Genomic DNA, 24,240 nt, shown 5'->3' with positions numbered 1-24,240 from the left:
TTGCAGAGGTTTTTTTTTTTTACCATATCGACCAGACAGATAACATATTTGATCTATGTATGGAATAAAAGTACGATAGTAGTTCATGCAGAGACAGCAAGAGCATGACCGGCTTGGTTGTATTCTGTTGTGCTGCAGGTAACTGAGCCTGTGAATTGGGAGTGAGAGTGACACCAGGATGGGAACGCTGCAGTAGCAAGACTGTGCCAGAACTGAGGCCAAACTTTCACCCCTCTGCTGCATTTAGAACTGCTACTCACTTTTTCGTAGCAGCTTGACAGCAGAGCGATTTGACAAGAAGACAGACATTGGATATGTCTTGTGTTTCTTGAGCAGAGCCTGGGGGTGTATAATGACTGATTGAACCTTAATGAATCAATGAACAAGAAGATATTCCCAGGCACAATGTTCAGGCAAGTGGATGTACCATCCAAAAGACGCCCTTGTGGTGGAAGTGGGTTCAACGTGACTCAGCCTCCACCACCCTCCTCCTCTACCCAGCAGGGTCGTATCCGGGCTGTGGAGGTGGCGAGAGGAAGAACAGGGTATGGCTTTACACTGTCAGGCCAAAGTCCATGTGTCCTCAGTTGCATCCTGAAAGGGAGCCCTGCAGACTATGTCGGTTTGCGTTCAGGAGACTACATCCTGTCTGTCAATGACATCAATGTTTCCAAGGCATCCCATGAGGATGTGGTCAAACTAATTGGACGCTGCTCTGGTGTGTTGAAACTGGTTATTGCTGAGGGAGAACGCCACAGACGGCACCATCACCACCAACGTACTGTTGGAAGTCGTCACCATAGTAGCAACACAATGGCGGCATCTTACATGGATTCGTGCTCTAGTGATGATGAGTTGGATGGTTTTTATGACAACAGTGTTAACAATAATAACAACAGCAGGCCAGGTGGTGGAGCCCGTGCGGGATGGTACAAACCCAAACTGGACTCTAAGCAGCTGGGTATCAACAGGGCAGAGAAAGTTGTGGCAGAGCTGCAGTCTGGTGGAATTTTTAACATGATCTTTGAGAACTCCAGCCACTCCTCCAGCAGCTCAGACAAGGACAGGCCTGGGGTTAGCTCATCATCAAAGCCACGTCCTCCATCCGATCCAGAATTCCCTCCGTATCGGAATTCCTCCCGTTCCCAGAGCAACCCAAACCTGCTCTCTGAGGAAGAGATGGCCCAAGTTCTGAATGACGACTCTGTCTTCCTGGACTCAGACTTCCGCCATCTTCACCTTCACCACCATGAAGAGCAAGATTTGGATGTAGGAGATGGAGGCGACTTGGTGCTGGAGCCCAGCGAGGGCATCCTCAATGTTGGCATGATTGTTGGCTACCTGGGCTCCATCGAGCTGGCCTCCATAGGGACGAGCTTAGAGAATGACAGCCTGCAAGCCATCAGATGCAGTATGAGGCGTCTTCGTGCTGAGCAAAAGATCCATTCACTGGTTCTTATGAAGGTGCGATTGAATGTTTTATTAACCATCTGATCATAATAAACTGTTAAGAATATTTTATTTAAGAAAACCTTAACTGCAATAGTATTGTCAGTTTCTAGTCTTTGTATCGTTGAGCCCAATCTTCAGATAAGATTTGATCATATTGTATTTAAGCTTAATGTGTTGAAAAACACATTAAAAGCTAGTGATGGTAATTGTGGTTGTGTCTTTGCCATATCCTGACAGGTCATGCATGACAGTGTGCGTCTGTGCAGCGACAGAGGTCACGTTCTGGCCACCTATCCTGCAGAAAAACTAGCGTTCAGCGCCTGTTGTCCAGATGACCGTAGATTCTTCGGACTGGTCACGATGCAGGCCGCTGACGACCATGACGACTGTCACTTCAGCAATGGACGAGATGATGAGGGTGCATTGAGGACTTCTTGCCATGTGTTCATAGTGGACCCAGACCTCTGTCACCACCAGGTATATATGGAGGATGTTTTTTATATATATATATATATATATATATATATATATATATATATATATATATATATATATATATATATATATATATATGGGATAAATGTTCAGTTTATCTTAAACAAAAGACAATGTGAATTGTTTTGTTTATACAGATATGATACAGCTGTAACATTGTCGTGTAGTGGATAGAACTTTTTGTCTGTTTAACAAACCAAGCCAAATTTTTAAAATGCTTTGCTGTTACTTACATTTATAAAAATAAAACAATATAACATGCTGGCCTTTTAGATCGGATATTTAAAAGAAGTATTTCCTCATTTAAATATCCAATCAAAAAACAAGTTAATTTTAATTTAGTGTCAGTGGTGCTATTCAGCCAGAAATGTACTAACAGCTCTATTTTATATGATTAGAAGCAGATTCAACAATTCAAGCATTTTTCCTATGCAATTCTGTCATAGACAAAAACTGACATATATTGTACAAATCGACTGACACACTTATGATTGTTGTTTCCTAAGGTCCATTTGGGTGTAGCTCGGAGGTTTGGCTTTGAGTGCACCCCGGACCCAGACACAGGAGGCTGTCTGGAATTCCCACCAAGTTCTCAGCCTCTCCTCCAGTTTGTCTCTGTTCTCTATCGGGACATGGGGGACAACATTGAAGGGGTCCGTGCTCGGGCCTTCCATGATCCAGACGATGCTCAGCAGAACCACAGCACCAGCAGTAACAGTGACAGTGGGATTGGCAACTTTTTACCCGAAGAGAAAAACAACAGGGTGCTTTTAGTCGACCTCGGAGGTCCTCCAAACCACAACCACACCTCTGGGCCACGCCAGTGGGACAGCCCACCTTCGTCCCAGCAGGCCTGGAGCCCCACCCTAGGAGCCACGGCCTCACACCCACCTCCTCCTCCTCCACCAGCTCTGAGAAATGGCCACTACCGTCACGAACCACACCTGGCTGACCTTCCTCACCCTCTCCCCTTGGCTCACTCTGATGTCCCTGGCAGGCACTCTCGAGGGGTCCACCCACACCACTACTCGACAGGGAAGCGGGGAGGAGCTGTGGTGGGAGGAGAAAAGAGAGTGGGTGGAGGAGCAGGGGTAGGGGTGGAGCAGCAGCGGTGGCTGCCAGTCCATGTGCTGAGAGACTGGCGTCAGCAGCACCACCACAGCCACCTCCAGGGCCTGAGCAGCGATCAGGAGTCCTATGCTGAATCGACGGACGGATGGTCATCAGCTAACTGCAGCACCCTGCCCCCACCCATGAATAAGATCCCTGCTGATCGCTACCGGGCCCCACTGGCACCTGGAGACCACCTGCCACCACCTGGAGGGAGCCAGCCGCCTCCTCCTTCACATTCCCACTCCCACACCCACAGACTGGCTGTTCAGAAAGATGAGTGGGCCAAGAAACTATTTGGTGCTGGGGACAGGGAGAGAGCTGGAGCAGAGAGAGGGGAAAGAGAGAAGAAACGAGGCAATGCGAAGGAGGGAGAAAAAAAGGTATGTTTTTGGTAAAGTTAAAAATGGATTTTAACTAGAGATACCCTTCAGTTTTGGTGCTCACAGCATATTTTATTAATTTTTTATTCAAAATTTAGTCCAATAGATCATCAGCCTTACTACAGTGCTGCATTCAGCCAAGTTGTGGGCTTTTGTAAGAGTTGTGTCAAAACTGACCATGAGATGAGAAGCCTGAACAGCAGGTAGCATCCCCCATCACACACCCTTGCTGTGGAAATTTACTCTGACTAGAGAGTGTCCAAGACTACAGTTTATTGAGGCTGTAAATCCATCTGTGTTCATCCCGCTGCTCTCCATCGCATTCTCAGTTTCTCCTTTAAGAGACCCAGGATTTAACCCATGCAGTCCTTGACTAAAACTCGTCAGTGGTTTTAAAAGTTGCGATGAACCTTACTCACCCCACCAAACATCCCTACACTATACTGAAAAATGCCAGCACCCCATTTGGCTGTCCCCACAGACTCAGTACAAGTGGATTGATAAGTTATTTATCCAGACTGCTCCAGTATCAGATCATGTATTATGCACTAGCCCGTATGCCTTCACCTGAAAACCACCTGTTTCCCACCGTAATGAGACTCAGTACAACCGCAGAGCAAGCTTCAGTCTAGTTTTAAACGTGGTAATTTCGGTAAATGAAAACTCTCAAACTATTCTAATTAAGTTTAAGCTATGCTACAATAATGCATTTGTCACATTTTTGGGGAATAAATTTCCTTGTATTGTACTACAGCACATTTGACTGCCTGTTTATTGTTTCCACACAATAGACAGGAAGAGATACTGACAGAGAGTAAAAGATATATTCAGCCTGACAGGATTCCTTCTGCATTAACCTCTTTACAGCTCGTCTGTTGAAATGCACATATAAAATCCTACGCAGTGTGTAGGAAACAGTCGACTTGTCTCTGCCTACATTTACATATTAAAAAGTAACTGGGGATAGGCTTTTGTTTCCTTGGTACTGAAGTAGGCTGGTGCTTCTCCCAGCAAAAATTGAATCAGACACAGTCCCAGGGACCCCTGGGGGACAATCAGAGGAAGTGTTTACAAGTCCATGGGCAGGGTAAAGGCAGTGACAGGAAGGTGGATGTTAACCCCTCTGAACAATGTCCTCATACTGGAGGGCTCCCTACAGGTCATGGAGGCTATGACTGTCATAGTAAGCCATGATTAACGGTAGTCACAATAAAATGCTGATTCTGCTGAGGCAAATGAAGCTTTGTGTGTCCACTTCCACTACTTCTGTCTTTCATAAGTAATATGAAATTCTTTACAAGTGATTTGTGACCTGTTGTTGCATGCAGATGATACATACAGTCTGTTATGTATAATCCTTAATTGATTTTTAGTGTTTACCACATGGTGGCACTGTTTCACTATCTAAACCTACATAAGCCTGCTGAATGTCCTGTGAATGTCCATTTTCATTAAAAAAGTTATAAATCCACATTGGAATGAAGCTCATCTGTCCACAGAATCACAGTCATGATTTTCATCTCCTGTGAAACAGAAAGCTAAAATTGCAGTATCTGTGGAATTAAATTCCTTGAATATGTCGAATACAGAGAAAGACAAACAGCTGTATCCTGACGCTTGAGATGGGACATCGTGGTCATTTTCATTTTTCATGTGTTGTGAAATTAAAGAGATAGCTATTTGATTAGGATGCCTGTTAGGCTTTGGCACATTTCATCTCCTGTTATACTGCTTATTATTTTAGGAATTATTTTTACAAGGATTAAGTGTTGTGTGTATATTTGTGTTTGGTTTTGATGTTGACAGCTGTGTTGTTGTAAACAGAAAGGATGCTTCAGTTCTGTAACATCGATAGTTTGTGTGTCTGTGAAGGGGATCAAGATCCGCTGCACAGATAAGAGCTGTGAGCTTCCCACTAAAATGTGGTGTTTCTCTGAAAAAGCTCTGTTACAGCCACACCCAAAACAAGAGCAGCACCACTCGGATCAACACTTTATTGTTTACTTTTGAATCCAAATCTCAGCTTCTCTCATAAAACCTTTTGTTTACTTTCTGCTTCATTGCCGTCACAAATAAGACTTGTTTTAAACCAGCCGGGTTAAACAGGTGTCATGTGACAGTGTTGGTGTTCACATATGTAATTTAGCGTTCAAATTTGTGGTATCTGACACACACGTACACACACACACACACAAGCACATAGACGCGCAGACTCGGTATCCAGGCAACACGGCTGGTCATCTCCTGATGAAATGCCGACAAGACCTGCTTCTAATCAGCCAGTCAGATTCAACATGTGTCACAGTTTGGCCTCTGGAGCCAATCAGCATTGATTAATCACTCATTAGTCAACCAGAGTCCCCTCATATATACTCTCTCCTGCAGCATAAGCATATTGGCAAAATGCCGTTTGTGGGAGGAGATCACGGAGCAAGATTTTTCTGTTATTTTCTAAAGACCGAAGGACGACAGCTGTTCAAAGGTTAATTGTAAACTTGTGAAGGCGACGCAAACATTTTTTTGTGTGATTTCATCATTGTCAGATGGCTTTGGACAATAAATCTTCACGACCCAATGACTAATTTTCACATGCAACAGTTTATGGCTTCATGTAACAGCTGGCCAGTTTTAACTTCATTCCAGTTAGTGGATCTCCACTACACAATTGTTAAACCATCTCCAGTAGTCTTTGTACATCATGCTATTATTAAATGAAAGTGAACACTATAATAAAACCACCTGAAACATACTATGCAGTCCAGTGTCAGGGCAAATACTGCTTCCTCACATGAAGTATTGTCTACCCCGTTTGTCTGTCAGTATGTGTCTCTGTGCTGTGGCTGTTGCTAAGGGGTTGACTGAAGTACTGTCTTGTACTGTGGGCTAAATCACACGCCCGTACATGCCTCCCTCTGACATGTGGAATTTAACATTTCAGTGGAAAAAAAAGAAGCCCATCTCCAATGGACATGCATGTGTAAAATTCAGGCAAAGATGCACAAATCTCTTCATGCAAGTTTTATTTTAATTCTGTTTATATTTTATGCTTTGTCTTTATTTAGGTCACCTATATACATACATTCAGTTTAATGCAACACCTGTCCCACCAAATGCACGCACGGGTGGCATTTATAGGGTGTAAGAAATAGTGTCAATGTCTATTCATGAAAACTTGTTTGGATTGGATCATGGCTTTCAAATTCATTTAGTTTTGGACAGCGCAAATGTAGCAAAATTACTGCAAGTTATTGTACGAGTTAATATCCCATGAGACGAGATTAAGTAAAACCTGGGTGGATAAACAAACATTTCGTCCCATTAATGCATGAGAGTCTTATTAACATATAAACACATGACCTCGGCTACCAGCTGTCATAGTTGTCATCTCAGCTAGTCTACAGGTTAATAATGAAAAATTGATTGAATGTGAATATATTAGATAAGGTGAGTGCTCTCCCATTATAGCCTGACTCATACTGGGTGTTTAAGGTCCACACTTTGATAACGACTTATCACCTGCTGTTCTTTTTTAAGTTAAATAAACATTTTTGTCAAAGATTCTGTGACATTGTTTTTAACAGAACTGTGACAGGGATACCTACTGAAAGAGACATTTTACAGTTTGAAAATAAATCGTGATACTGTCTTGTGGACTTTCGGTGACCTCATCTTTGGCATGTCTATGATGAAATTTGTTGTTATTTATTGGTAAACATACACACTGGTACTGATAAATATACACAATGAGCCAATATAGGCTGAGATCATCATATCAGTCATGCTCTAATTTCTACATTTGTTTATTTTTCCATTGTGTTGTTTGCCAGTCAAAAGTGACAGAAGGTATAAGAGAGGGATAATATGTGGCCAAACTGAGAGCTCAGAAGACTGTTGATCCATGTTAAAGAGACAGTTCATGGCAAAATCATAAATACATATTTTTCCTCTTACGTGTAGAGCTATTTATCCATTTAGAGTACTTTTGGTGTGAGTTGCAGAGTTTTGGAGATATCGGCTGTAGAGGTATCTGCCTTCTCTGAACTGAAAAGGAAGTAAATAAATAAGATGGAACTTTTATTTTGGTGCTCAATGCGGCAGTAAATACATTTAGTTTATTTCAGAAATCACTCAAGATGATCCACAGGTCTTGTTGTGAGCAGTTTTGTGTAGAAACTTGTGCCGGGATGTAAAAATGAATGGCATCCTCCACAGGATGGATGATGGTGAACTGTACCTTGTACCTCTATGTCATTATTTTCATTATTTTCACTGGAAAGTTAACCAAGCAATTTTTGGTGTTAATTTACTCTTGAAAGGTTCTCACTCTTATTTTGCTGTTTTGCTGTTTGCTTTATTCTCTTAGTTTGGAATAAAGTATCTTGTTTTAATGGAAGCTCAGTTGTAGTTGTATAACACAGAACATATGAACTGAACTTGATGCTATTTTCTCTTCACAGGGTGGTCGGTTCCGTGGTCTGACCATGGGCTTCCCTCCTCTCCCCCAGCGCTCCTCAGCCAGGCGCTCCTTTGGACGCTCCAAACGTCTCAGCCTGGCCCGCTCCCTGGATGACCTGGAGGTGGGAACACACACACACACACACACACACACACACACACACACACACACACACAGTAGTGACATTTGCCAGTAAGCACTGAGTGTTACTGCAGTGCTCAAGCTCATTCCGACCACTGTGTTCATGTCACATTTGAGCCACACGTGCACCATCCATCTCTAATAATAGCAGCTTATGTTGATCATACATCCTCACATGACATGTCAAGTCCTCTTCTCCTATCACTGTGGCAACAATCGAGGACAGAGACACTTTATAGAAAGAGCCTACGCATATTTACACGTTGACATGCATGCATTTGGAAGATTGCTGCACAGTTTTGATAACAAGAGATTACTTAACATTAACTGCGGTTATATTTGATATATGCAGCCATACATTTAGTTGTAGAAGTTTTGCATATTATGTTGACTGAGTGCAGTATGGATACACTGTAATAATTGTACTTTTACACTCCTTTTAGCTGCAAGAAATGACCTGGTACACAGTCATTTGAGAGCCATGAGTTCTGACTAACAATATGCCCATTTAGTTCTACTTAACAGCATTTTCTAAAGAGACAGCCTGCAGCGACTGCAGTAGTACAGAACGATACAATAGACAGCTGTCATGTCTACCAATGTCTTAGCTTTGCAGAGGGCTACAGTATATTCAATTTAAATGTGTTGGGAATTGTGTATAAATATGTGATGTTCCAGCAGCTATTTTTGTAACCGTTTTTCTTAAAGCAATTAAAAAACAAGCAAAACAGATGACTAACTACAGGATAAAACTGATCATTAAAGTTGACTAAAGTGAATATACTGAGTATGTGTGTTTGTGTGAAGGTCGGAGAGACCACAGCAGTCCTGCAAAATGAGAGTCCTGCTCCTGCTGTCTGTGAACACAATTCATAAGAGTAGTTTTAGTCCTAAGATAGCGATCAGAAGAAAGCTAAATATTTCCGCCGTTTAGTGACTACTGAGGCACCCGGGGAACTGATAAGCAAATCCCTCACTGTCGCTTCAGTAGTGGATTTTTTTTAATGTGCATTTTTGGCATTTTTCCTTCATTGGACAACTCAGTGGAGAGAGAGACAGGAAGTACGGAAGATTGGGAATTACTGGCTGCATTCAAACTGGAGGTGCTGCTTTTTAACATAATGTTTCTTATATAAGAACATCGAACGATTGATCAAATTCCTGTGGGAATTCCAGTTCCCATTGTTGTGTGGGAATTTCACTTCAAAGTATACTTATTTTCCATTCACAGTGGTGTTGGGTAGAGTTTACATTTTGTACTCGGCTGTGCTAATGCCTACGTTGTGCTGTCAGTCCGAATGTATCTGTCATGCAGTCATATTCATTTTCTTTTAATCATGAAAAAAAACAATAGGGAAGTCATGCGTCATTAGGTGATAATATTGAAAACCCTGGTGCATTTTTGCAAATTTTTCAATTGCAAACAATTTTGTGCATTTCAAACAGCGGTAGACCTTCCCTCTATTCTGCCCCTTTCTTCCGGGTGTTAGACCTTTCTCTCTTGCTGCATTTGCAGTAATGTCCACAAACAGAGAGGGCTTTGTGTTGAGTAGAAGAAGGGAGAAGAGAGAGAGGTGTGTGTGTGTGTGTGTGTGGTGGATTTCACTGATGGTGGTGGGGGTAATGGGGTTCAAAGTGTTAGCCTGCACTTCTAATGAGCTCTGATGAGCAACAAGCTGACATTCCCCTCGTTAGTGAGGTCTCAACACAAAAGCACATACAGCATATAGACACACACGCACACACACACACAGGAGAGATACACACACACATACTGGCATGAAGAACCACGCACGCACATATGCAACCCAAACTCTAAGTCACATACAAACACAGCAATGCTCATAAGCATGCGCACTATAATTAATTGCGCACACACACACAGCATCTTGTTAGCTGTGCTATTTAAGCTCCTCCAGGTTTCAGACTTCATGCTATAGTTGGAGTGTGTGTGAGCGCACATGTATGTGCGCAGTACTGAATGTATCTGTGTGTATATCTACCAGAGCTTGAGGCTCACAGCTTATCTTGTGACAGGTCTGATTGTAGAGTTCAGCCATTACACACACACGCAAACAAAGAGACGGATGGTGTCTGTTGACAACAGTAAAGAGAAGGATTTGGGGATGTACACATCTGCTCTTTTCCAGCTGCGTGCCTGGATCTCCGTTGCCTGATGAACCTTTCTGCAGTATCATTGTCCAGGGTCATATGTGCACGCAGGCTAAGAGACACAGTTAAAAAATATTTGCACAACTTTTGAAACACAACAGTTTGAAAGTGCAAGTGTTCAAAACCACAGAAAACTATTTTAGAGACAACCGTCAACAAGATGAAAAACAGCCTCACAGGCAGCAAACTTGAGTTAACCATTTCAAAGGACAGAAACAAATTGCAGGTGCACACCTGTGTAAGCTATTTACTAATAGCTTACTAAAGTAAGACTGACAAATGAAAACAGGTGCAAATGATTATTTAGTGGTTGAATGCACAAATATAAGCACTAAACAGTGCACACAATAGGCTGATTGCTGCTGTAAATCATTTATTAAATTTACAGATTTTATTTTAATTTGATACAATCGACAAACATCTTAATGTGAGCTTGCACATTAAGTCTTCAGTTAATTTTACAAACAGGTCTTAAAAGTACTGAGTACACACATGATAAATAGACTTTCTGCACAGCACATAATATTGAGTTTTGTGTAAAATCTGCCAATATAAATATATAAACATGCTGATAACTAATACCATAAGTTATGTACAATAAATGTTGAAGTAATGCTTAGGAAGATCTGAGACACTTGGATTTAAAATTAAACTAATATGTTGGCCAGGCAAGTTTTGAAAAATTGCTGGTAAATTTTTGAGAGGTGTAGCAACTGAGCAAAGTAGTGCTGGCACCATGTTTGACATTGAAAAACAGGCTAAAGCAGGCGCAAAATGATTCTTCCAATGAACAATGCCAGATGGGACTCCAGCTACGTACACATGATTCACAGGAAATGATGCCCTTGCTACGTGTAGTGCAGAGGCCATAAGCCACATTTCATGTATTGCGAAAGACAGTCTATCACAGGTTCATTATTTCTGCATTAGACGACATTGTTTACTTGTCTTCTTCTAGTATGTAGTCTCCTTTATTAAAACAATGTAATAGATGGTGTCCTTTGCCAGTGGCTAATTTGACTACCCTGCGAAGCAGATGCACAAATATTTAATCTTCTGTTGTATTTCTGACAGAGTAGAAAGGCATATTTGCTGCCCCATAGCTGATACGTGTCATTGTGAGCAAATGTCTGATAATCAAAAGTGGATGAAGTGCTGAATTATACTACAGAATTATGCTTTAATGAAAGATTTTGGCTCTTCGGCCACTTATGCAGTTTCCCTTGATTGCAGGTGCAGATTTGCGGATTTATTTAGATTTTTTTTTTTTTTCGGATTTGCTTATTTCTTACATGTCAAAGCCAGGCAGCTGCTACTTAACTTCTCTGTTGTACCATAGAAGTGGCCCTGTGTGTATATGTATGTGTCTAACTGGCTTATCTTGGCTTCTTCTGCACTGGGACAAATATAATCTGTCTTTTTTTTTCGACAGGGAAGGTTGGGAACATTCTTCTGATCTCATGTGCAAACACGCATCATCACGCAGCCATAACCTTAAGACATGCATCTGACTGTGTTCTGAGGTCAAGTCACCTTAAAGCGATATTTGAACTTTGCTGGAACATTTTCAGTTTTTGAGAATGCACGCTCCTCTGCAGTGCAAGTTAAGGATCAGTCAGACGTGCATGTGATTAGTATTAGTATTTACGATATACTATATCCCCACAGCTTTAATTATTGTTTTATTAAAAGGGTCAAAAAACAACTCTCAAAGGATGCTATTTAGCACAATACTCTCAAGCCCATTTGTAAGTTTAAAGAATTGCTGATCACTGTACTCATTCCTCCTGTCTATACTGGCTGTTAACAGATTCTTTCTTAATGTTTTACAGGCTAAGAGAGAATCCACAGTCCTGGTTCTGTGCAAAAATGCTTTTAAAGTTCATCCGAAGCTAATATGTGGCTTTGTAAGTCTGTGCTGATCAAAACAAATCTTCATCCAAACCTCAGTAATTTTAGTGCCAGGCTCCATCTTTCTGTTTTCACAGAGGGTGTTTTCTTTCTGAGCCACAAGGGAGTCATAGTGGCAAAAACAGTAAATTTTACCTTCTTTGTTTGTTTGTTTTTTCACTGAAAATACTGAAAGTCCTCCATAGATTGATGACTCATTGCAGTTGAAGCGTGTCTATGTGGTCAGTATGGACAGAGGAAGTTATTAAGGAAACTATATTTTTTAAGTATAGTATAGAGGCAAGTATTGTTGTTACGATGAAGAGGTCTTAAAAAAATGTCCCTTTACTGGCTCAGTTTCTTCGTATACAACTCTTTCACGGACTCAGTAGCATTAAGCATAATGAACAATTTGATTTTAATGTTTATAATTCTCTTTTAAAACAAAGCAAAAATATATTCTACCAAACTTTCATCATGATTTTTCACACATAGTTGATATCTATGCTGAAAACAGTGTAAACACAGTGCTGGATGGACACATGAAAGAACTTTGCCTGGTGGTTGTTGGGAGCTCCTGGTTACCATACTTTATTGTGTGAACACAGGACCCGGTATATATCTCGAGAGTTCTTTGCAAGGCGGTCTTGACGTGACATTCTGACGAGCCATGCTGTGAAAAACGTTGTGTTCCTGTGGACTGTCTCCTGCCTGTATAATGCTCTCTTGGTTATTTATCAGTGCTGAATGCAAGTGAGGTGGTGCTTCACCCGCTGTCCTCACCCTTGGGCCAAGTGGAGGATGGGCATGAGTGGTGTGTGTTTGTGTGGGAGGGGGTGTTAGGATGAGTACCTTCACTGTGTGTCAAGGCATGTTGGGGAATGAGGAATGCTATCAGTTCTTGCTGTCAGCCAGTGGATCTCCCTGTTTTCTCTACACATCTCTCTCTCTCTGTCTTCCTGTCTGCTCTGCCTCTGCCTCTGCCCACCCTCCACCCCCAGCTCCATGCTCCTGACGTGCATGGGGCATACTAAGCAGATGACAGAAGAGCTCTTAGGGTAACACATTCAACTCCATGCTGATTTTATGTGTGGGTGTGTGTTCCTTAATGGCAAGGGGTCTCCCTCTGCTGCCATGCCTCTGCATTTGTCCAAATGTGTATATGCGTGTGTGTGTGTGTGCGTGTGCGTGCTGTCTCAGCCCACAGTAGTGTGGGTGGAATAGAAATTATACAAGGGTGGGTGGAAAGGCAGAGAAAGAGGAGGGGGAGAGCGGAGAGGCAGGACGAGGGAGAGATGATAGAGAGGGAGGAGGAGGGGGGTGAGAGAGAGGGAGAGAAGGAAGGGAAATCTAGCGACAGCGACATTCTGTAGCGGTTTGGACATTTGTAAGCCATCAGGCATTGCTGCTTTGTCTTTCTGCGCGTGCACACACTCACACACACTCACACACACACACACACACACACACACACACATACACATACATACACACACGTTCAACAGCTGATGACAATGTGTACTGAGGGAAGATCTCCCATGCAGTGCTGAGGATTACTTGTCTCTTCCTTCATGGAGCAACAAACTTTGAGCGTGGATTCTGAAACGGCTGCTGATCCAGTGAGTTAATATGTGCATGTGTGTATGTGTGTGTGTGTGTGAGAGAGTGTGTGTGTTTGCCCTCCTTATATTTGATGCAGTCCACATATGATCCCACCGATGACTCTCTTGTTCGTGTCACATATAGCATGCAGACTGTGTTAGACAGTCGTGGTTGTTCTACAGCCACATTGTCGAAACAAATTCTTCACCTACCAGCTGAAGAAATAATACAAATCGATTCACTGTCAGCTTGAATTTAATCCTTGGTAAGCTTTGTATCTGTAAGAAGCCTGAACAAATTGTTTAATATCTGAGCTGTCTTTTTTGTTTGTTTGTGTAAAGGTGTCAGTTTACACTAATCACCCAATACATAGATATGTATTCAGGGTTAAAATGAATGAAATATCCTGAAACTTTTTGCGAGGCCTATCTCCGAAATGACAGATCATGTGACATGTGCAGGCCAATCATCATGGTCTTCTTGGTTGTGTCAGCACGGAAACCTGTTGATTCTTTGGTGTAGTCCATTAGATATGTTTAACTTCAGAAACTGTATTTGCTTTTGTTCCAGGGGTCTTAAGTAGTATTATTATTATTTAAAATGTTTAATGTGTTAATGCAATCTTCTATTACAATATCACCATGCCAACCATGCATTGTAAGTTGTCTAATACATCAGTAGATGTGTATGTGTGTGTGTACATATGCAATTTTGAGTGTGGAGCTTTTGGCACTTTGGTGGAAAGCAACGCAGGACATTATGTCACTAAACACAGCAGTGAGAAAAGAGCAGTGTGCAAGCCCTTTGACCTAACACACACACACATACACACACACACAGAGAATAAACAAAACAAAACTCAGTAACATACCAAAAAACAGTGAATAAGCACAGAATCACCCAAAGACACCCAAAGATAAGAACCTGCACACACATTTCTTCTTCTGTGTGTGCGTGTTCTCACTGTGTGTGTTCCTCGTGATATCCCCTGGGAGCAGAGTGCGTTGGGGAAGAAAAATCAGATGATGAGACAGGATCAACGCTGCTCCTGTACACGAAACACCTCAGGAGGCCAGGAGTCACATCAGATGTAGCTCCAGTTTCAAATAAACACAAGTGCTTCTTTTTTATCTTCATCAAGTGCCAGATGGGTGCAATTTACCACATCAGCACAATCAAACAGTGTCATGTGATAAGACAGGCGCAGCACTGTGTATTAAATGTGTCGATGAAATAAGAGAAAGATCTTACCGGTCTGAGGTTGTACTTTGCGGGAGCTGTTAAGTAAATATCCTGTCAAGTGTTTTTCCTTCAGTGTGTTGGTGAAGGTCTCCTGTTGACCACTGTTCCTCTTTTCCGCTGCAGTTTTCCTGTTTAAGCATGAGTCACTGTGATTTTCAAGCTTTCTTCTCTTTCTTTTTTTTTTTGTTGCATAATTTTGCAGTGTATGTGACTTGTACGCCAGCGACTACTGTAAATCGTAACTTTTAAAATGCATAAACGCTTGCAAGTCAACTTCAGCTGAATATCAATTAGCAGTACGTGTCGCCTTTAATGCCGATCTGACAGTCACGTGTATAGCAAGTGAGCTTTCAAGCATGAGACAACATACAGGAAGAGGCCAGATGGCCACTGTCTGAGTTGATGGTGTACCTACATGTGTATGTTGACCGTACAATTACGTGTGTTGTGTGTGTGTGTGTGTGTGTGTGTGTTTGTGTGCGCGCGTGCGATTTGTTGCCAGTAAGGTCTGTTCTCTGGTGACCTGTCCACCTCCATTAGTTATTGATGCTAACACACACTGTAGATGATTGATGAGGCTGATCAGCTGACTCGTCACTGACTCTTACTGAATAGTGGTATTGAAGTACTTAAAGAAACTGATCTGAAGATCGCTGCCTCCCCTGTTATGACAGCAGAGGGCACTGTTTAGTTTTGTTGAATTACAGTGTTTGTGTGCAAGAAGGAGAAAAAGAAAAACGGGGGGTTTGGTAGACTATTTTTTGCAGGATTTTTTAAAGTGAGTTAATACATGTCCTTCATTTTAATGTATTTGTTTCTGAATTGTCAGCTAAACCAGTAATGGAAACCACCTGCTGATTTCCCCTGTGTTACTTCATTTAAGACCTTGTTTCCAGTTCCTTACAATTATTATCTTACAGTTTGAAGATCAGTTGGCAGCACTGCTTTATGGCAATATTGGATTTATGTGTCAATATACAAAACCACTGCATTTTTCTGGTTTTGAACAAGCCTGTTAGGGTGTTTTATATCAAAACGGTTTCCTAAGTGAATTTTCAGACAATGTTATACATCACACTATAATATTCTGTGCACAAATCTGCAAACTGCTTATTTAGTATGCCAGCATGTTCCAGACATGGACAAAAAGTAGTCACAAGACATGTGATAGTATAAACAATAAGAAATGCAGCCTAGTAAACCTACTTAAATATATAATATACTTCTCTAGCTAACACATATAGCCATGTAAATATGTGTGGTTTGGTTAAAACAGTGTCACAGAAATGCACTCCAGAAGCTGAGAAAATTCAGTCTCAGTCTTAACTTTTAACATGTGTTCTGCATGTGTGTGAGTGCACAGAACCATGTGTCTGTTTCTGTGTGTAGCTCTGTTGTGTTACTGTCATCTGATATCTGTGAAAGAGAATATTTCTCTTTTGTGTTGAACTGCCTTAGAGAAGACCATGATCTAATGTACACACACACACACACACAAAGGAAGTAGAGCTGCTTGGCTAGACCGCAGGAATGAGGCTAAAGAGAGGACTGATATATAACAAATCTCTTCTACTCTCTCCTCTCCTCTCCTCTCCTCTCCTCTCCTCTCCTCTCCTCTCCTCTCTTCTCTTCTCTTCCCCTCCTTTCTCCTCTCCTCACCTCTCCACTCCTCTCTCCCTTTAGGATGTGAATGTAGCCAACTTAAACTTTGTCACATCACTCTCTTCCAGTCTCGGAACCCAGTCTTTCTCTCTTCCCCTCCATTGATTGATGTGTTTTGGGCTGAACTTGAGCACAGGTTACTCCTACACCACTCATTATTCTCCCTGGTCAATCGAAAGACTCTAAGTAAGCTGTTCTAAAATTGAGAGTCTGAGGTTTGAACATTGTGACTTTGCTGACTTTTGGGATGCATTTTACAAAATGACCTGAACCAGGTTTTAAAAATGAGAGCTCCACTGGATGGCCTGTTTAACATTAGATACTCTGGTAATTAGCACATTGGCAGCGCCTTGCTTCAGTGAGTGTGTGTGTGTTTTCTGGGAGGGTGGTGGTGTAATGCTGCAGCCATCTCTGATGTTCCTATGAGACGGGGACGTGGAAGGTTAACATTGACTTTAACAACAATATGGGACTATATTGAGTTCTATGGTCTCAAATGGTGCTTGTGGTGCTGAAAAGAGGGCTGTGAAAATGTCACATTTTGGACCAATAGCCTTTACAGTGAGAAAGTCTTTCATTGGAAATAATGAGGAGGAGGTAGTAGTGGACAAAGCTCACATAGCTCTTCATGTTTACTGTTTTTAAAGGTTGCAGCTATTCTGTTTTGATGTTTTTGATGTCTTCTGGCATGTAAAGACAAAAAACAGTTGTGAGTGGATGTGCAAGTAAAAAATATTTAGATTCACTACAGCTTTCGAGGCTGGCTGCAGTTCAGAGAGTATGGGCAAATGGAAACACTCATCAGCAGTTTATTGTGGTTCATAATGAGTCTCACACACATTTGTTTAATGTGTGTGAGACACAGAAACAATACTATGCAAATACTTATCTATGAAACACAATTCAAACAGACCTTTTTACTGGATGTGCTCCCTGTCACTATACAGTAAATGCCAGTATGTCATCATAGTGAGAGACAGTAGCATCAAAAGACTGTGGAGGTACAGGAGAAGGTGTAAGAGAAACTCTTACTCTTTTTTTTTTGCCAAAACAGGAAATTGGGGGAGCGAAGTGTAGGCTCAAGGCCATATGCACAAATTCAATTGCAGTCTTTGTGTGTGTGTGTGCGTGCTGAAGTAGGCTGCTCTGTCCTGTGAAGTGCTTTTGTTTGCTTCCGCTGACCTTTTAACAAACCTGCAGAAATTTCATTTATCTCTAATGCTGGAAAAAAGTCTTTTTCTTCTTCATTCATTTTGTTTCCTCCTCTGGTCTACCTCTCTTCATGATACGCAAACAAAGACATTACATTTCATGTATCATGAGAAACATCCTTCACAGCTGAATTTGATCGTACCTAAACCTGCCCCACTGTGATTTGAACAAGGAGGAGTAGGAGGAGGGTGGAGAGGTAACAGGCTGTGCTGCAGCGTGATTGGCAGACTGACATTTGCTCCCTCCCCTTCTCTGGAACTGCTGCCTAATCTGGGCGTGTCACTATGGAAACTGAGCTGGGTATGTGTGTGTGTGTGTGTGTGTGTGTGTGCACGCACGCGTCTGCGAGAGAATGAAACTTCCTAGTCAGTCTGTCGGCTAAGTGTGTGAGAAAGAGAGGAAGAGATATGTAGTATAGTAAGAGAGAACAGTGAGATGCAGTACATTCAAAGTTAAGGTTAATGCTTAGAAGAGTGTGTGACAGACGTGCTGAGGCATGGCTCCATGCGAGTCAGCTGTCTGCATGAATTTCCTGCTTTAGATAGCTCCCGAAGAAGCTATGTCAGCGCACAAGTGAGTGTGACCTTTTTCACGTGTGTTTGTGTGGTTCAGATATGTAGACTGAGCAATCAGTGGGTTCCCTCTTTTGTGAGAGGAGAGCAGGATGAGCCTGAGGAAGAGGCTCTCCTTCAAGCGAGTCTGGAACTTCAATACAGTGAGTAGTGCACACACACACACACACACACACACACACACACAGAGTAAGCAGTTTGTATATGGAGAGTGCACAATATGCTGTATTTTTTGTATAGCTAGAGGAGGTGGATGGAAGGAGAGACTTACTTGCTCATTTACATTTACTCATTTACTAGAAGCAAACTTAATTAACACTAGATTTGAAATATTCAAACATTCTCTGATTTATAAGCCAAATTAGTTTTTAACAACAAACCAAAGTCTAGTTATAATGCTGCCAAAGTGCCACGAGTGGAAACAACTTAGCAGCCAAAAATTCAGAAGGACTTTTCCTGACGTTAATTTTCTACCCCGGGTTCAGTTTTTCCACTTAACGACAAAAATCAGAGAAGGATGAACAAGGAAGAGTGAGTGTCATTCAGTGAAAGCAGCAGTGCATAACAGGGTTGTGCTCACTACAAGCAGGTAAGACAAGGGCAGACAGAGAAAAGAGGGGACTGTTACCTACAGCAAAGTACAGAGAAATCCATTGCCATCAGACCATCTGGAGGAGGGCGAAAAGATCAATGGAAGTGAATGAAGACAAAATAAAAGTGAAAGAGGACAGGAGGGAAAGACACAATTCAAAAGCTAAAACGAACAAGTTGTCCCGTCTTTTAAGAAAAAAGGGACAAGGAGGTGGCAGGCTGGGGAAAAGTGTGTATAAAGGTGAGATAGAAGAGAAAAAAAGACTAACAAGAGTTTGAGACAGCTCTTGGCTGTTTCGCTTCCTCTTAAAGCCAGATGTGTTTTGGGCCAGAGCGGGAGATAGAGAGAGAGAGAGAGATAGGAAGAGAAACTAAGGTAGAGATGGTGGCCAGAGATTGAGACAAATGGAAGCAAACACTGGAAGAACCTATGGTTTTGCGTTTCACCTCGAAGGCTTGTCATGTGTGTGTGTGTGTGTGTGTGTGTGTGTGTGTTAGAAAGTGAGGACAGAAGCATCTTTAAGACAATAAAGAGCTGATCTAACTAAGCTGATTTTGTGAAATCTCACTTTAATTAGCGTGTCGGCTGTCAGCTGCAAGTGTGTTCAGACAGAGGTATGTGATCAGATTGTATTGTATTTACATCTTGTTCTCCATCTTCTGTGTCTGTGTGCGTTCAAGGAAAGGAGCCAAGTCAAACAAAGATTTATCACAGGCTCAGCCTCTGAGTCACATCTCCTGTGTGGCTCCATTGTACCGAAACAAACATTATCTGCATTCCTTCCTTTCATAGAGAGTGGATATTGATTCCTGAATGCATCTTTGGGATTTAGGCTTTCATCCCAGAATTCCAGAGACAGTCACAGAGGATTTCTCCCTGGAATTAAAAAAAATTATGAAGTTTTGAAATACTTGTGGGAACACTGAGGTGGTGAACACACAGGGTCCATTGACACAGTCTGCTAATCGCTGTATGTTGATTTAGTCAGTTATGTTTTTGAAAATATTCCTGAAAATCTCTAGTTATTTCTTTTCTTTCCAGGAGGTGATTATATTTAACTTTGTCTTCATCTCAGGGTTGCACAGCGGGCACTGTCACCCATGCTCACACCTGCACGACCTCATTTCACTCACTTTTGGACCAATCAGACCTAATGAGCTTGTCTGCCACATCCCATCCTCTTCTACATAAGCTTCGCTAAAGCTAAGCGGTTTTAATGGTTGCTGGTCCTGGCAGGGCGACTCTGGTCTTCTCAATGGCAGCTACTATTCACCTCATATTCAAAAGTAAACACACAGGCACGAACACATTGAGACTGTTGGCGCAACAGTTTCCTCCTCAGCTGGAAGTGTGTGTGCATGTGTGTGTTTGGGTGCATGCAGTTGGGAAATCTGTGTTGTGAATTCTAAGTCACCTTTTAAGGACAGCATGTGTGTGTCAGTTGTTCACTTATAGGTGTGGTCCTTCTTTAGTAATGCCAGTGTTCATAGGCACAGCAGCAGAAGCTATGCTCAGTGTTCTTCCTTATTTCCGTTCGTGTTCACCTTTCACTGACACACATAAGAGCTGGAGTTCATTCCTTTCCAAAGGTGGCAGTTACAGCTCCAGTGATGGAGCCAGGTTCCTGTGGTACAAACAGTCTTGTCTTTGTGTGTGTGAGTGCATATGTTATCCTTGACAGTTTCTCCCACAGATAGACATTTTTTATTCACCCTGTGAAGTATTACTGGCTGTTCTGTGTCTCATCCTATGAAACAGAGTGTCTTTTTCCAGGAATCACTAGACACACATACAGACAGACAGGGAACATTTTGGAAACTTAAGATTGTTTAAGGAGACTTTTATGGCTTTTACAGTATTAATATTATGATAACAGTGAAAATGAAAGGCTGTAAATTGTGCCCTGTGTTTTGCCATAGTTTGAACCCGACATCCAGCCTTCATAACAGATGATGTAAGCGTCCCCTCTCCCCCTAGTCACAGCTAATAAAGCACTTGGGACCTGTGGACCTGTACACCGCTGTAACCGCTTTGCACAGATACACACACACACTCACACATAAACAAGCAGGCATGTGTAAGGTGGTGTTTTATGTTCAGGGAGCTGAAAACAGAATGATGTAGGTGTACAAACACATAACCCAAAGGGTCATTTCATCCCTGCTGTTCAACAAAGTCATACTGCAGAACAACATCCAATTCCCACTGACACTCCTGTCATTTGAATCCTGTCCTGTAAATGTAGTGAGTCAGTCACATGTACCAGCAGTGATGGACTAGGACTGAAAAATGGGCCTGGGTGATTGATTTAGACCAGTGTGTGTTGTAAAGATGTGATTCAGATGTGATTATTTTTGTGAATTCAAAGATATTATTAAAGATGTGCCAACATACACACACTAAACAAAAAGAACTATTCTAATGGACAAGTTATAAATAGGGAATCAGATCGAGTTTAACATTACTGAGTATCTACCAAAAAGCACTGATAAATGATTAATCAGGAAATCCAATGATGATCAAGAGTTTCAGTCGTTTATCAAGCAAAAAGTTGGGGGTTCAAGCTTCTCCAATGTGAGGATTTGCTTCATTTTTAGAGTTGAAAAATGAGTCTCTTGGGGTTTATGGACCATTGGTTGGACAGAACTGACAGTCTGAAGGTGTCATGTTGGCCTTTAGAAAACTGTAGTGGGCATTTTTCATTATTTTATAGACTATATCTATATATATATATATATATATATATATATATATATATATATATATATATATATATATATATATATATATAAAGAGTCAGGCAGACCGTCAACCTCAAAGATCCACTATCGGTTGCATTCAAATATAACATGAATACTTTAAGTCATTATGTTATGTGACATTGTGGACAGCCAGAATACCATAAAATTCTAACTTGAGCATCAAAAGTATGATAAAAACCAAATAATGGTGCTTGATGGTATTTGTTAATTTTGCGGGGCCAGCCTGACATGGCAGACCACTGCAGTAACAGCTGTGCCTAAACATTTCAACCAGATGCATATTAGTGTGATTGCTGTTCTACTTCATTGCTAGAAAGCGCAGGGTTTTCAGTAATGCATATTCTTAGGTTGATGCCTTTTGTGTTATGTGCCCCCTAAAATATCAACACCAATTTGGGCGAGCATGTACACTGAACTGTAATAAAATTATAAAGGCTCTTGGAGAATGCCAAGGCCAAGAGTCTCCTCTTCTACGCTATGCAAATGAGCAAGTGCATCCACTATATGTCTGGACTAGTGTTGTGAGTTCACTTGAATCTACATGGATGCAAAACCACCCACCCGAACTGGATTATTTTCTTTATTATTTATTTAGAGACCTTCACCAGCATGGACATGTCATTCCACCTGTAACAGTCCCTGTAGGCTGTTTTGTCTGTCATGCAACACACATTTTCCAGGCGATTTCTTTATTGTGTTTTGCAGTGATGTGTGCTTTCTTGATTAGAGAGGCTGGTTTCAGTCATTTTAAACATTTCCATGATGCAGTAATGTCACTGCAACAAATATTGTGGGACATTTAAGCAGCAAAACTAAAAGCTGCAGCTGGCAGTAAACTTGGCAGTACAGCGGAAAGTCTTCAGAGAAAACCGAAATAAATATTTTGAGACAGCTATGATGAGGCTCAGGATTTACTCATAGGATTTATCGTTTCCAACATTTTTCACTATATGAACTTAGACTGTCTGTGTGTTGATGTACAAAAACATCAACTGCAAATAACTGCAATTAAATTAACAAATTAAACTGCAAAATTAAATTAAATTAGAAACAAAACTGCAATCCTCACTCTGGATATATTTCCAAAAGCATTTTGTCAAAATATAAAGATGAAGATGAAATTGACATATTTTGTCATTGGAGGGAACTCACTCCAACGAAATTCGTGCTCTGCATTTAACCCACCCAAGTGACGTGCACACACACACAGCAAACCCGGGGCAGTGGGCGACCGCGTGCAGCGCCCGGGGAGCAGTGGGGGTTAGGTACCTTGCTCAAGGGTACCTCAGCCATGGACACTGGTACGGGGAATCGAACCAGCGATCCACCGGTTACGGGGCCGACACCCTAACCGCTGATCTGCTGGGTGTGTGCAGTTGTAGTGTCACCACATGTGATTCACTAGATGTGTGTGGTGGTCTTTGAGGATACCCTGCGTGTACCTGTATCTTCTTTTTACTATTATTATTATGTCATTGTGTTGTAAATGATTCAGTGTGAGTGTGAGTGTCAGCCTTTGTGCAGTGGGCTTGCAGTACCCACCAGGAGGTGTGGAAGAGTTTATTATAATGAAACCAATGTGAAACAGCAGATAATGTTTTATTTCTCTGCATCATTCACTGTCTGGCTTATTCGACCACCGCTGCTCTCTTGAGTGGGTGGAGGGGCCAACCCACAGCTGAATCCTATCTGCAGTAAATAACAAATTCATGCACCCAGTGATTTGGTTCTGCTCCAAAGTTTAATAGATTTTTTCTTGGCCCGTGCTGCATGCTTCTACCAAGTTTCATGAAAATCGAGCCAGTCGTTTTTCCAAAATCCTACTGTCAAACAGATTTAACTATAAATGCAAATTCCGAAAATGCAAATTAAATAGGATAAAATAAGATTACCTATATGACTTTTTTATGATTAGGAGTCTGGCTGGTTTTAGACTTACTTCCTGCATTACTTTATGCTGTTCATCGTTAGAATTTAGGTCTACTCAGTTTATGTAAACATTTACTCGTTAACATCATTAACTGAGCTCTTTCACTTTCTCTTTCACTGTCCTGTGCTTTTTTAGAAAGTAAGGAAAATAGTAAAATGTTTAAATTTATATAAAACTGTGTAAATTGTTTGACATACGACGTGCAAAGCCACTAGTTTTTTACAATTTGACACTAGCACTTTTACATCGCTCGTTTTCACCCAAAAAGGAGCGTGGTTGCTCACATGAAAGGGAGTTGACTTATGTCTGCTTTCGCCCAGTTTGCCCTGACTGGTCAGCACCCACAGGCCTTGTTTGGGCATTGCAGCTCACAGCCCTGCTGGTCTTTTTGCAAGCAGGGAATCAGTATAAATGACTTTAGCTACACGTATGATCTGAGCAAACTAGAGCTGGGTGCTAATCAAAGTTACCCAAGGTTAATAAGCAAATGAATTCCTGCATTTTCACAGTTTCATTTTCACATGTAACTATAGCTTTACACAAAACAGCAGTTACAAGCCTTCAACC

The 24,240-nt window shown here is 41.6% G+C and overlaps 1 protein-coding gene across 5 annotated transcripts in view; it reads left to right on the top strand.

Moving 5' to 3' along the window:
• Positions 1–24,240, top strand: part of rgs12b (regulator of G protein signaling 12b) — a 43,493-nt gene that overhangs the window by 1,179 nt on the left and 18,074 nt on the right. For all 5 annotated transcript variants that reach the window (XM_046404126.1, XM_046404136.1, XM_046404144.1 and 2 more), the window contains exons 2-5: positions 139–1,464; positions 1,690–1,929; positions 2,454–3,440; positions 7,898–8,017. In XM_046404126.1, coding sequence (XP_046260082.1) covers positions 379–1,464; positions 1,690–1,929; positions 2,454–3,440; positions 7,898–8,017 — 2,433 coding nt within the window. In that variant the 5' untranslated portion in view covers positions 139–378. The remainder of the gene's footprint in view (positions 1–138; positions 1,465–1,689; positions 1,930–2,453; positions 3,441–7,897; positions 8,018–24,240) is intronic.

Source organism: Scatophagus argus, chromosome 2 (genome assembly GCF_020382885.2).
Source record: "Scatophagus argus isolate fScaArg1 chromosome 2, fScaArg1.pri, whole genome shotgun sequence".
NCBI lineage: Eukaryota > Metazoa > Chordata > Actinopteri > Scatophagidae > Scatophagus > Scatophagus argus.
The sequence above is the reverse complement of the archived record's forward strand: the minus strand, read 5'-3'. Positions and strand labels throughout refer to the sequence as shown.